At 50.1% G+C, this 12,500-nt stretch overlaps 2 protein-coding genes and 1 non-coding gene across 3 annotated transcripts in view; all 3 read left to right on the forward strand.

Annotated features, from left to right (window-relative positions):
- The window catches only part of notum1b (notum, palmitoleoyl-protein carboxylesterase b), a 20,303-nt gene extending 16,830 nt beyond the window's left edge, over nt 1-3,473 (forward strand). The window contains exons 7-11 of the mRNA XM_061230605.1: nt 30-221; nt 790-887; nt 1,196-1,343; nt 2,211-2,258; nt 3,167-3,473. Of these exons, the coding sequence (XP_061086589.1) occupies nt 30-221; nt 790-887; nt 1,196-1,343; nt 2,211-2,258; nt 3,167-3,473 (793 nt within the window). The remainder of the gene's footprint in view (nt 1-29; nt 222-789; nt 888-1,195; nt 1,344-2,210; nt 2,259-3,166) is intronic.
- A 4,232-nt stretch (nt 3,474-7,705) lies between these two features.
- trnal-aag (transfer RNA leucine (anticodon AAG)) lies at nt 7,706-7,787 on the forward strand. The gene has a single exon. It is a non-coding gene; the product is annotated as a tRNA-Leu (tRNA).
- Nucleotides 7,788-8,411: 624 nt separating this feature from the next.
- LOC133121443 (myeloid-associated differentiation marker-like protein 2) lies at nt 8,412-10,462 on the forward strand. The gene is made up of 2 exons (XM_061230606.1): nt 8,412-8,439; nt 9,388-10,462. The coding sequence occupies exons 1-2, from the start codon at nt 8,412-8,414 to the stop codon at nt 10,380-10,382; spliced, it is 1,023 nt and encodes a 340-aa protein (XP_061086590.1). The 3' UTR covers nt 10,383-10,462.
- The last annotated feature ends 2,038 nt before the right edge of the window (nt 10,463-12,500 follow it).

Genomic DNA, 12,500 nt, shown 5'->3' on the forward strand with positions numbered 1-12,500 from the left:
TGACTCGTGTGTGTGTGTGTTTGGGTCAGCGCCGGGGGCACAGGGGTTCTGTTGAATGTGGACGGGGTGGCGGAGCAGCTGGCTGAGCTGGGCCACACGGAGGTGCAGGTGAGGGGGCTGTCGGACTCGGGCTGGTTCCTGGATAATCAGCAGTACCGCAGCACCGACTGCGTGGACACCATCAGCTGCGCCCCCACTGAGGCCATCAAGAGGGGCGTCAGGTACGAGGGCCACTGCACCCTGCATTACCCATGAGCCACTGCACCGGGTCACCATTCAACTACATTACCCATGAGCCACTGCACCGTGTCACCATTCAACTACGTTACCCATGAGCCACTGCACCGTGTCACTATTCAACTACATTACCCATGAGCCACTGCACTGTGTCATTATTCAACTACATTACCCATAGGCCACTGCACTGTGTCTCCATTCAACTACATTACCCATGAGCCACTGCACCGTGTCACCATTCAACTACATTACCCATGAGCCACGGCACCGTGTCACTATTCAACCGCATTACCCATGAGCCACTGCACTGTGTTTCCATTCTATATAACTACATTACCCATGAGTCACTACACTGTCTATCCATTCAACTACATTACCCATGAGCCACTGCACTGTCTCCACTCAACTGCATTACCCATGAGCCACTGCTCTGTTTCTCCATTCATTGATTGGTGTATTGATTGGTTGATGGATTGGCTTATTTAATTACCTGTTGATTAATTAGTTCATTGATTGGTGTATTGATTGATTGATTGATTGATTGATCATCAGGTACTGGGGCAGTGTGGTCCCGGAGCGTTGCAGACTGGCCCATGAGGGGGAGGAGTGGAGCTGCTTCTTTGGGTATAAACTTTACCCCACACTGAAGAGTAAGACCTCCAAAGACCTCATGTTCAAAACTAGAGACAGCACTGCAGAGACAGCACAATAAACAGTGGGAAATATTAATTGTGGACACATCAGAAAAAGTATTAGTACCCAATGCTGTGTGTAGGCACCTGGTGTGTTTGTGTGTATGTGTGTGTAACCATGTGTGTATGTGTGTGTAAGTGTGTGTGTGTGTGTGTGTGTGTATGTGTGTGTAACCATGTGTGTATGTGTGTGTAAGTGTGTATGTGTGTGTAAGTGTGTGTGTGTGTGTGTGTGTGTGTGTAACTCTCTCTCTCTCTCGCCCCAGGCCCTGTGTTTGTGGTGCAGTGGCTGTTTGACGAGGCCCAGCTCACGGTGGATAACATCCATCTCACAGGCCAGCCGGTGCAGGAGGGGCAGTGGCGCTACATTCAGAACCTGGGCAACGAGCTGAGAAACACGCTGAAGGATGTCCCGTAAGGAGCAGGCTCTAATCCCCCTCTACATTAGTACATGGGCTCATATCCCCCTTTACATTAGTACATGGACTCATACCCCCCTTTACATCAGTACATGAGCTCATACCCCCCTTTACATCAGTACATGAGCTCATATCCCCCTTTACATCAGTACATGGGCTCATATCCCCCCTACATCAGTACATGGGCTCATATCCCCCCCTACATCAGTACATGGGCTCATATCCCCCTTTATATCAGTACATGGACTCATACCCCCCTTTACATCAGTACATGAGCTCATATCCCCCTTTACATCAGTACATGGGCTCATATCCCCCCTACATCAGTACATGGGCTCATATCCCCCCCTACATCAGTACATGGGCTCATATCCCCCCCTACATCAGTACATGGGCTCATATCCCCCCTACATCAGTACATGGGCTCATATCCCCCCCTACATCAGTACATGGGCTCATATCCCCTCTGACATTAGGCTTAAATGTCCATTAAATGTTGTGTTATGTGTTCATACCCTCAGAGAGTTGATGTAGTACAGCAGTACATGGGCCCATAGGTTCAAATCCACTCCATCTGCTAGCCTACACCAGTAGGAAATAGGGTCACATCTTTTTTGTTAGCTAACCTTTCTGTGACTGTGTGATGTGCTCTCACCCCCCCTGATTTATCAGTGAGCACTGAAAACAAGCTGCCCATGACGATCTGTCCGCAAAGTTGTTTCTGTGTGTATTGTGTTCCCATTTATCTCTCATTCTGATCCCTTTGATTCTGGTTCAGGTTCTGGTTCAGGTTCTTACACCCAGTCTTTGTGATCCTGGTTCTGGTTCATATTTTGACCAGACTCTGATTTTTCTCTGACAGGGCCATGTTTGCTCCCGCCTGCTTATCACATGAAGTCATCACCAGAACGTGAGTATAAAGTCCCACAATTCCCTGGTACAGCCCCCCAACCCCTTTACTTCCTGTCTTTGAGTGACAGCTCCCCAGTCCGGCCTCCTCCCCTCCCCACACCCACGTCCACACCAGTGACGATAACTGTAATTATCGATATTACGAGAACTATAACCATATTATTTTTAAAAAAATCATCGTGGAGTAACACTATAACGACAATGACAGAGAAGAATGATATCGTTCAACAGAGTGGATGCTCACGTCATTATTGTTATAGATATCGCTATTGCTCTTGGTGTGGATGCTCACTTCGTTATGGTGATAGTTATGGTTGTAGCTGTCGTTGTAGTTATAGTTATGGTTGTAGTTGTAGTTGTAGTTATGGTTGTTGCTGTGGTTGTAGTTATAATTACGGTTGTGGTTGTAGTTGTAGTTGTAGTTATGGTTGTAGCTGTGGTTGTAGTTATAATTACAGTTATAGTTGTAGTTATAGTTGTAGTTTTGGTTGTAGCTGTAGTTGTAGTTATATTACAGTTGTAGTTATAGTTATGGTTGTAGTTGTAGTTGTCATTTATAGTTAGAGTTGTAGTTATGGTTGTAGCTGTGGTTGTAGTTATAATTACAGTTATAGTTATGGTTGTAGTTGTAGTAATAGTTACAGTTACAGTTGTAGTTATAGTTGTAGTTTTGGTTGTAGCTGTAGTTGTAGTTATATTACAATTGTAGTTATAGTTGTAGTTTTGGTTGTAGCTGTAGTTGTAGTTATATTACAGTTGTAGTTATAGTTGTAGTTTTGGTTGTAGCTGTAGTTGTAGTTATATTACAGTTGTAGTTATAGTTATAGTTATAATTATAGTTGTAGTCACATTTGTAGTTCTTGGTGTGTGTGGGCCATAACAGCGTCCTCTCCTGGTGTGCTACAGGTACTGGACAGACATCCAGGTGAAGGGCACCTCTCTGCCCAGAGCCCTGCAGTGCTGGGGCCGCAGTCTCCAGGACAACAGCGAGAGCAACAAGGCCCCGCCCAGGGGCTGTCCCGTGCATCTGATCGACAGCTGCCCCTGGCCGCACTGTAACCCCACCTGCCCCACCCTCCGGGACCAGCTGACGGGGCAGGAGATGAGCGCTGTGCGGTTCCTCATGCACATGGGCTTCGACGTGCAGAAGATGGCACAGCAGCAGGGCCTGGAGCCCAGCCAGCTACTGGGCATGCTCAACAGCGGGAGATAGAGTCCACTGCCTATCCCCCCTCCCCCTCTCCCTCTCTCTCTCTGTCTCCCTATTCCTCCCCTCTCTCCCTCTCTCTCTCTCTCTCCCTGTCTCCCCATTCCCCCCTCTCTCCCTCTCTCTCCCCTTTCTCCATCTCTCTCTCTCCCTGTCTCCCCATTCCCCCCTCTCTTCCTCTCTCTCTCTCTCACTCTCTCCCCCTCTCCATCTCTCTCTCTCCCTGTCTCCATTACCCCCCCCTCTCTCTCTCTCTCCCTCTCTCTCTCTCTCTCCCTGTCTCACCCCAGTGCTCAGTGTTGGACCTCCTTCACCTCCTCCCTGTTTGAGGTTTCTCCCCTTGGAGGAGAACTGAAGAACATTGTGTTTTTCGCCGGTGTGAGTTCTCCTGTCCTCTGGGTGACACTGTCCTCTACCCTTCCTTTCTGCACCCCCCCCCCCCCCCGTCTCTATTGCCCTCCTCTGCCCCTGTGGCCCTGCCCTATTCCTGTAGCCACACCCTCCTGTTCCAATACCCCCCGCCTTCCTCAGCAACCAGTCCCAGAGTCACCATAGCAACGCAACAATGATTTACCTTTTGGTTGTAAAAGAAGAAAAAAACAAAACAATGTGAGGAAAGTAATCCCGTTTTAAGGATTCTCGTTTAGCATTTTTCATTGGTTATGTTTTGTGGTTTTCATTTTTTTTGTTTCTTTTATGTTTTGTTTTGTTTTAAATCTGGGTCATCTGGTCAAAGAAGCCAAGCACTCGAGGATCCTAACACGGTTTACTCTCTGTGTAATATCAATATGTAAACAGTTTCTAATTCTGCCTCTGTTCTCCGGAGCTTTCACACGAAAACAGGATATCTGAAAGACGATACGCTGGACATCACTCCGTGTTTTATCTGAAGAAAATGCTGGGTGGTGTCCTTAAACGTAACTGTAGTGTAGCTGTGTAAACGCTGACAGACACAGGGCACAGGGGAGGGGGGGGGGGGGGGGGTGGGGGGGGGGTGGCGTCCAGATGTGCTAGAAGCACATCCCACACTTTGAACCAGAAAGTACGAAAGAGTTACCGCGACACAACAAGGACTGTGGTGTGTGCTGCAGGGGGCGCTGTCACCCGGGCGACTGCCTGTGTGACATCACAAAGCCCCCCCGCATTCCACCTGCACAGGACAGGAACCCAGCCGGGGCGAGTGCACTCATCTCACTTCTTCTTCTGTGGTAACAATGCAACAGTGTTCAGCTGCTAACCGCACTCTGTGGACAGAAACACCGGTCACGTGACTGTGGGTCACGTGACTGTGGGTACACTTTTCAACCGAGTTACCTCGGCAACCAAGTTTCCAGGTGACATTTCCGTTGCTGTAAATGTGTGGTGTGGATGGTTTTGGAACTGTAATCCCACTGTAATCCCACTGTTCCAAATTTGGATGGACCAGGGGAATGGTGTGTGTGAGTGTGTATGTGTGTGTGTGTGTGTGTGAGTGTGTATGTGCGCATGTGTGTGCGTGTGTGTGTGGGTGTGTGTGTGCATGTGTGTGTGTGAGTGTGTATGTGTATGTGTGTGCATGTGTGTGTGTGTGTGTGAGTGTGTATGTGTGTGCGTGTGTGTGTGTGAGTGTGTATGTGTGTGCGCATGTGTGTGCGTGTGTGTGTGCGCATGTGTGTGCGTATGTGTGTGAGTGTGTGTGTGTGCGCATGTGTGTGTGTGCATGTGTGCGCGTGTGTGTGAGTGTGAGTGTGTGTGTGTGTATGTGTGTGTGTGTGAGTGTGTATGTGTGTGCGCATGTGTGTGTGTGTGTGAGTGTGTATGTGTGTGCGCATGTGTGTGCGTGTGTGTGTGCGCATGTGTGTGCGTGTGTGTGTGTGTGCGTGTGTGTGTGCGCATGTGTGTGCGTGTGTGTGTGTGTGAGTGTGCATGTGTGCGCGTGTGTGTGAGTGTGTGGAGCCCCCGGTCTCTTAAACGTTTGGTAATTGTAGCTCTATTCTCCAAGGCATTCACACTAAACAGGACACACACACTAAACAGGACACACACACTAAACAGGACACACACACTAAACAGGACACACACACTAAACAGGACACACTAAACAGGACACACACACTAAACAGGACACACACACTAAACAGACACACTAAACAGGACACACACACTAAACAGGACACATACACTAAACAGACACACTAAACAGGACACACACACTAAACAGGACACACACACTAAACAGGACACACACACTAAACAGGACACACACACTAAACAGGACACACACACTAAACAGGACACACACAGGACACACACACTAAACAGGACACACACACTAAACAGGACACACACACTAAACAGGACACACACACTAAACAGGACATTCACACTAAACTGGCACACTAAACAGGACACACACACTAAACAGGACACACACACTAAACAGGACACACACACTAAACAGGACACACACACACTAAACAGGACACACACACTAAACAGGACACACACACTAAACAGACACACTAAACAGACTAAAGTAAACGACAGAATATACGCTGGTGGACTCTTACCATATGTTCAAAAGAGAAAAAAAACTCCTTTTTATATAAAGAAAATGTTGGTTAATATTCATTTTTTAAAATGATCAATACAAATGACCTCTACTTCATAACGAGCAGATAAAAAGGTTATTACTAGTTGTATTTTGTTCTGTAACATATTTTTTTAACAGAAAAACTCAAGCTACTCAAGGTAATTTTACATATTTATTTTCTTATGTAAATCATATTTATAAGCGCTATTCTGACAGAGAAGTGATTCTTTGTAAATTGTAAATATGTTTTTTTTTTGTTCTTTTATTATATTTTTTTGTTTATTGTTTTACCCGCATGTCTTTGTAACAAATCTAAAGAATGGATCAATTATAATGATGGCAAAAACAGATGTGTCGTGTTATTGAAATCCTTTGCATAACATCTCACTGACAGATTCTACATTTTCAGCCAGCAATTGTATTCACACACATACCTACACACACACACACACACACACACACATATTGGACCATAATAAACGATTGCAACATTTCCTTCCTATACAGTGGGAAATGGTCAGTTTCACCTTTTAGCTCCTGATTGATAAGAGAAGGATTTGAGAAAGCTTTTCCCACATCTCCTCTCCCACGCTAAGAGGTATTATGACCACAGGCTCGGGTCCCATAAACAGGCCGAACAGGTTAAGAGGTTTACAGTGAAGATGAAAAGGAGGAGTGTGGGTTCATTTATGTTCAGCAGAGAGAGTCGAGCTCTGTTTCTGAAGGAGTGCCTGAAACAGCCATAAAGGCAAAAATGTTTTAGTTTTTTTTACATATAACTTCATCCACAAGAGGGCGGTATTAGCACTTAAATCTGTCGCCCCCTCTCAAGAAGGCATCTGAAGAAGAAGATTATCAAAAGTGAAGAAAGGCTCTCCTGTATGAAAGGCGAGACCTGAGAATTATAAGATTCCACTGACATTTGTGACGAAAATTGAATTAGTGTCATAAATACATTGTTTATAAGGCACAAAGTATACACTCAGTGAGCAGTTTGTTATGTATTAATTAGACTTCTTTTTTAGACCTCTACTGCTGTAGCCTATCCAGATATGATGTGTTGTGTGTTCAGAGATGCTCTTCTGCACACCACTGTTGTAATGTGTGGTTATTTGCGTTACTGTCACCTTCCTGTCAGCTTTGACCAGTCTGGCCCTTCTCCTCTGACGTCTCTCATTAACAAGGCGTTTCTGTCAGCAGCTGCTCACTGGATCTTTTTGTTTTTTTGCACCATGCTTTGCGAAGTCTATACTGTTGTGCGTGAAAGTCCCAGGAGATCAGCCATTTCGGAGATAGCACACAGAACCACGCAGAACCACGCAGAACCATGCAGAGCCACGCAGAACCACACAGAACCACGCAGAACCACAGAGATACCACACAGAACCACGCAGAGCCACGCAGAACCACAGAGGTTCCACGCAGAACCACAGAGATACCACACAGAACCACGCAGAGCCACGCAGAACCACGCAGAACCACGCAGAGCCACGCAGAACCACACAGAACCACGCAGAACCACGCAGAACCATGCAGAGCCACGCAGAACCACACAGAACCACACAGAATCACGTGGAACCACAGAGGTACCACGCAGAACCACAGAGAACCACACAGACAGAACTGCACCTCAGGCCCCACCATCCCAGCGCAGCCGGCACAGTGTGGTAGCGTGGCCGAGCGGTCTAAGGCGCTGGATTAAGGCTCCAGTCTCTTCGGGGGCGTGGGTTCGAATCCCACCGCTGCCAATGCAGAATTTTTACTTCAGGACCCCACCCACCCCTCCCACAACACAACACACCCCAACACACCCAGACCAGCCCCACCCCACCCAGCCAGAAACGCAACCCCCCCCCTGTGGATTTTACACATTCTGATCGAGGGGCCCTTCCCCATTCCTTCACAGAGTAAAAGTCCCTATTAATAGAGCTGGACTGGCCCCCTGGGCTGAGTCTCCACAATGGGGCTTAAATAGCGCTGTCCCCAGCCCGGCTCTGAGCTCTGAGAGAGGGAGAAAGTGAGCGGATGGGAAAGCGTCTGGACTGCAGGACCTGAAAGGGAGAAGCACAGCCAGGACTGCAGGACCTGAAAGGGAGAAGCACAGCCAGGACTGCAGGGTCTCGGGAGGAGCACAGCCAGGACTGCAGGGTCTCGGGAGGAACGAGGGCCAGGTTCTCTAGCAGAGTGACCGACAGGACCTTAGAGAGACCCCCAAATCCAGACCTCCTTTCTCCTGGATCCATAACAGCAAACCTCTCCAACCAGCGTACGGACGGCAGAGAGCAGGAGCACAAGTGATAAACCCCCCCCCCCCCCGCCCCCCGGGAACCCACCAGGTAAACTCAAAATGTTTATGGGATTTTTAATCTGAAATGCCGGCAGAGAATACAGCCAGGTCAGGTGTCCATGTGCTTCTGGGGAGTTTGGGGTCTGAAGTTCAGCCCGGCTTTGTTTGTTGTCCCTTGTGTAACTTTCAGGATCTTGTTAAATGCTGTTTTAACCAGTGATGTTCTGGTAACACTTCACTGTAAGGTAACATGAATTGGGATTAACTGATGTCCTTGTTCACGAACTAACTACTGAGAAGTTAATGTGTACGGTTTAGTTCTTGTATTTTTGTACAATTCATGTTAACAACATTAATGAATGCCAATTCATAATGGAATAAAATGTTAATTATTTATTAACTAGCTGTAAGTTTATCATGTGGTTTGCTCATGTAAATTATCCATGTGTTTGTAGTTAACAAATACATCAACTAATGAAAAGTGAATTTCATGCTTAATTGATTGTATTTGTCCAACTAAATCGGTTAATGCCAATTCTTGAGCGGTGAGGTGTGAGCGATGTTATTTTAATTTGATTCTTTTTTAAATGTGTTTAATTTCAGACACACAACCAGCCGCAAGCTGCGAGTGAGGGGTCAGCCCAGTCTCACTCTCAGGATTACAAGGCATTGTGGGAAAAGCAGCGTGTCATTAAAGCTTCCCTTTCTGAAGTGGGGGGAGGTGTGCGTGTGTGTGTGTGTGTGTGTGCGCGTCGTGGAGAGAGAGATCCGGAGGACTCCGTCATCTGAGGGAGAGAGAGACCCCCAGAACCAGGACCCCTCAGAGAGAGGCCCCTGGGACCGGCTCATCGTAGAGAGAGGCCCCTGGGATCGGCTCATCGTAGAGAGAGGCCCCTGGGATCGGCTCATCGTAGAGAGAGGCCCCTGGGATCGGCTCATCGTAGAGAGAGGCCCCTGGGACCGGCTCATCGTAGAGAGAGGCCCCTGGGATCGGCTCATCGTAGAGAGAGGCCCCTGGGATCGGCTCATCGTAGAGAGAGGCCCCTGGGATGTCCCGTCAGAGCAAACGCCCGAGCGTGCGGTGGAGCGGGAGCGGGGGGAGCGGGGGGGGGCGGGGGGAAGGCTGCCGCGGTGGGCGTGGCGGGGGGGGCCCCTCCTGAACCTGGGGGCGCTGCTGTCCCGGCGGGGCGGGGCTCGGCTGTGCCAGCTGGGCCTGGGCGGGGCCGTGCTGACCCTGCTGCTGCGGGTGACGGGGCACACGGGCGCGCCCTACGGCTGGCTGTGCGCGGCGGTGTGGGCGGGCTGCCTGGCGGCCTCCCTGGCCCTGGTGCTGCTGGAGGTCACGCGTCTGCACGCCTGCCTCTCCGTCTCCTGGGGCGACCTGACGGCGGCGCACGCGGCCGTGGCGACCCTGCTGCAGGCGGGGGCGACGGCGCTGTACGCCGTGTACACGCTGCTCCCGGGCTGCGGCTGGGGCGCCTGCGGCCTGTGGCCCTACCGCGTGGCCCTGGGCGTGTGCTCCGGGGCCTGCGGCCTGGCCTACGCGGCCGAGGTGCTCCTCCCGGCCCGCCCGCCCGCCTACATGGCCACGCCCCCCGGCCTGCTGAAGGCGGCGCAGGCGTGCGTGGGCGGGGTCGTCCTGGGCGCGCTGGCCAATGGGAGCGAGCCCTCGCGGCCGCTCCCCGCGCGCGTGTGCGTGGGCGTGTACGCCGTCTGCTTCGCCACCTCCCTCCTGGCCATCGGGCTGGCCGTGGCGGGCCGGGCCGGCGCCGCCAACACGGACCGGGCCCTGGCCGCGTACGCCCTCCTCGCCACCCTCCTCTACCTGGGCGCCTCCGTGGCCTGGCCCCTGGTCTCTTTCGACGCGCGGTACGGAGGGGCCCCCGCCCGGCCCCCGGGCTGCCCCCGCTGGGGGGGGCGGGGCCGCTGCCCCTGGGACGCCCGGCTGCTGGTGGCCGTCTCCGGCTGCCTCAACCTGCTGCTCTACCTGGCCGACCTGCTCTGGGTCTCCAGCTGCCCCCGGCCCGTGTCCCGGCCCGCCCTGCAGCTGGTGTAGGCGCTGGCCGCCCGGGACAGCCTCGGCTGGGCCAATCCCAGGGCCTCGCTCTCCGGGCAGGCTGACAGCCGACCAGCCAATCCCAGGGTGTGTGACAGACATGTGACATTGGTGATTACTTTCCGTTTTTTTTTTATGGTATGTGGCCCTACTGGAGTCTGAGAATGGCCAACCGGAGAGGTCCAGAGCTCCCCCATACCTCAAAACCTAAATAACAAAACCCGCCCACCAAGCACTCTGCCCTGCCCCTCCCTGCCCTGAGTGGGACACGGCGTTTAGGACGTGTCTGGGGCGCTGGGTCTGACCCTCAGCAGGTGTAGGGTGGGGGGGTGGGGTGCTCCATAGTCTCAGGTCCTGGGAAAGGAGGAAGGAATTCCACAAGCTCAGCGAACCCTAACTCAACCCCCCCTCCACCCCCACACCCTCTAACTCAACCCCCCCTCCACCCCCACACCCCCCCCCCCCCCCCCTTCAACCGCCCCTTCACCCCCCCACCTACACTCACCCCACACCAGGGACAGGAGCAGAGACTGCTGTATTTATGAGTGAACTGTGTATATATTTCTGTACATCTGAAATGTGTGTGTAGAGAATGCTTTCATATGATTACTATGACACTGTAATTAATGCTGTAAACATTTAATTATTTTACATTGTGGAATTAGGACTTAGAAAGGAACTTTTGTATTTGTGACCTTTTTCCAGTGTCGGCTGGAGTTACAAGAGGCTTGATGATATTAAACAATGATAATTACATTTCTGGCATTTTCTTGTGTGTGTGTGTGTGTGTGTGTGTGTGTGTGTGTGTGTGTGTGTGTGTGTGTGTGTGATTTTCCCTTTCACATATGGTCTGCCAAACATACCGCAGGCACTTTCCATCAAACTCCAAATACCGCAAATATTAATTCATTTTCACAATGAATCATTATTGAAAACATGATTTGCTTGGACTGTGAGCAGAACAACTCAGCCAGTGACGATATTGGGAAACGGACGTTAGACCTCTCTTATTCTGCCTCCCGTTCTCTGACCCATTAGAGCACAGCTGCCTCTCTGTGCTGATATATTAATGGTGTGTTTAATGTTAATTATCACACCTGGGATGCAGTCACACATACCCCAGCTCATGGCAGCCCCTCGTTCGGTTATTTTAAACTCCCTCCCTTGATCTCTCCATTGAAAGGATGCCAAACTTTTCATGACCTACTTACAGTTTCTCAGATCCATTTTTTTTTTTTTAAATGCCTGTTTTATATATGTTAAAATATGGACCTGATTCGTTTTATCAAGCTGTATGGTAGTACAGCAGTGCATAATCCGGAAGGTGCCAATGTTTGCAAAAAAACCTGCTATACATTGCAACAAGTTTTTGTTGCTAGTTGCTAGGTGGTTGCTAGGGTGTTACTAGGTGGTTGTCAGGCATTTATAACAGCCAATCAGAGAGGTGAGGTGTTTCTGCTTAATGCAAGACAATGTTTAATTTTTTTTTCATGCGCCATCTCGTGACATGGCTCAGGCAGTAAGAGCAGTCGTCTCATTGGCTCAGGCAGTAAGAGCAGTCGTCTCATTGGCTCAGGCAGTAAGAGCAGTCGTCTCATTGGCTCAGGCAGTAAGAGCAGTCGTCTCATTGGCTCAGGCAATAAGAGCAGTCGTCTCATTGGCTCAGACAGTAAGAGCAGTCATCTGGCAGTCGGAGGGTTGCCGGTTCGATCCCCCGCCCGGGCTGTGTCGAAGTGTCCCTGAGCAAGACACCTAACCCCCAAATGCTCCTGACGAGCTGGTCGGGGCCTTGCATGGCAGCCAATCGCTGTTGGTGTGTGAGTGTGTGTATGAATGGGTGAATGAGAAGCATCAATTGTACAGCGCTTTGGATAAAGGCGCTATATAAATGCCTACCATTTACCCACCCCGTTCACCCCTATTGCTGTTGGAACCCTGCTCTGATCAACGGCCCCCAAAAATCAGCCCTGATCATTCAGCCTTTGTGTTTCACAGGATTCATCTATTTTGCACTTATTACCTATTAATTCATGTCCTTCGTTTCAAATGACCGTTTGTACGCTTTGCTGAACTCATTATTCATGTCTCTCTTTATTTATTTTCTTTTCCTCCGAGGTT

This window comes from Conger conger, chromosome 2 (genome assembly GCF_963514075.1).
Source record: "Conger conger chromosome 2, fConCon1.1, whole genome shotgun sequence".
In the NCBI taxonomy this organism is placed as follows: domain Eukaryota; kingdom Metazoa; phylum Chordata; class Actinopteri; order Anguilliformes; family Congridae; genus Conger; species Conger conger.

Coding starts and splice junctions, on each gene's coding strand:
- LOC133121443 (XM_061230606.1), top strand. CDS start 8,412: ATGCCGGCAGAGAATACAGCCAGGTCAG. Junction 8,440..9,387: donor AGAGAATACAGCCAGGTCAG/GTGTCCATGTGC, acceptor ATGTCCCGTCAG/AGCAAACGCCCGAGCGTGCG.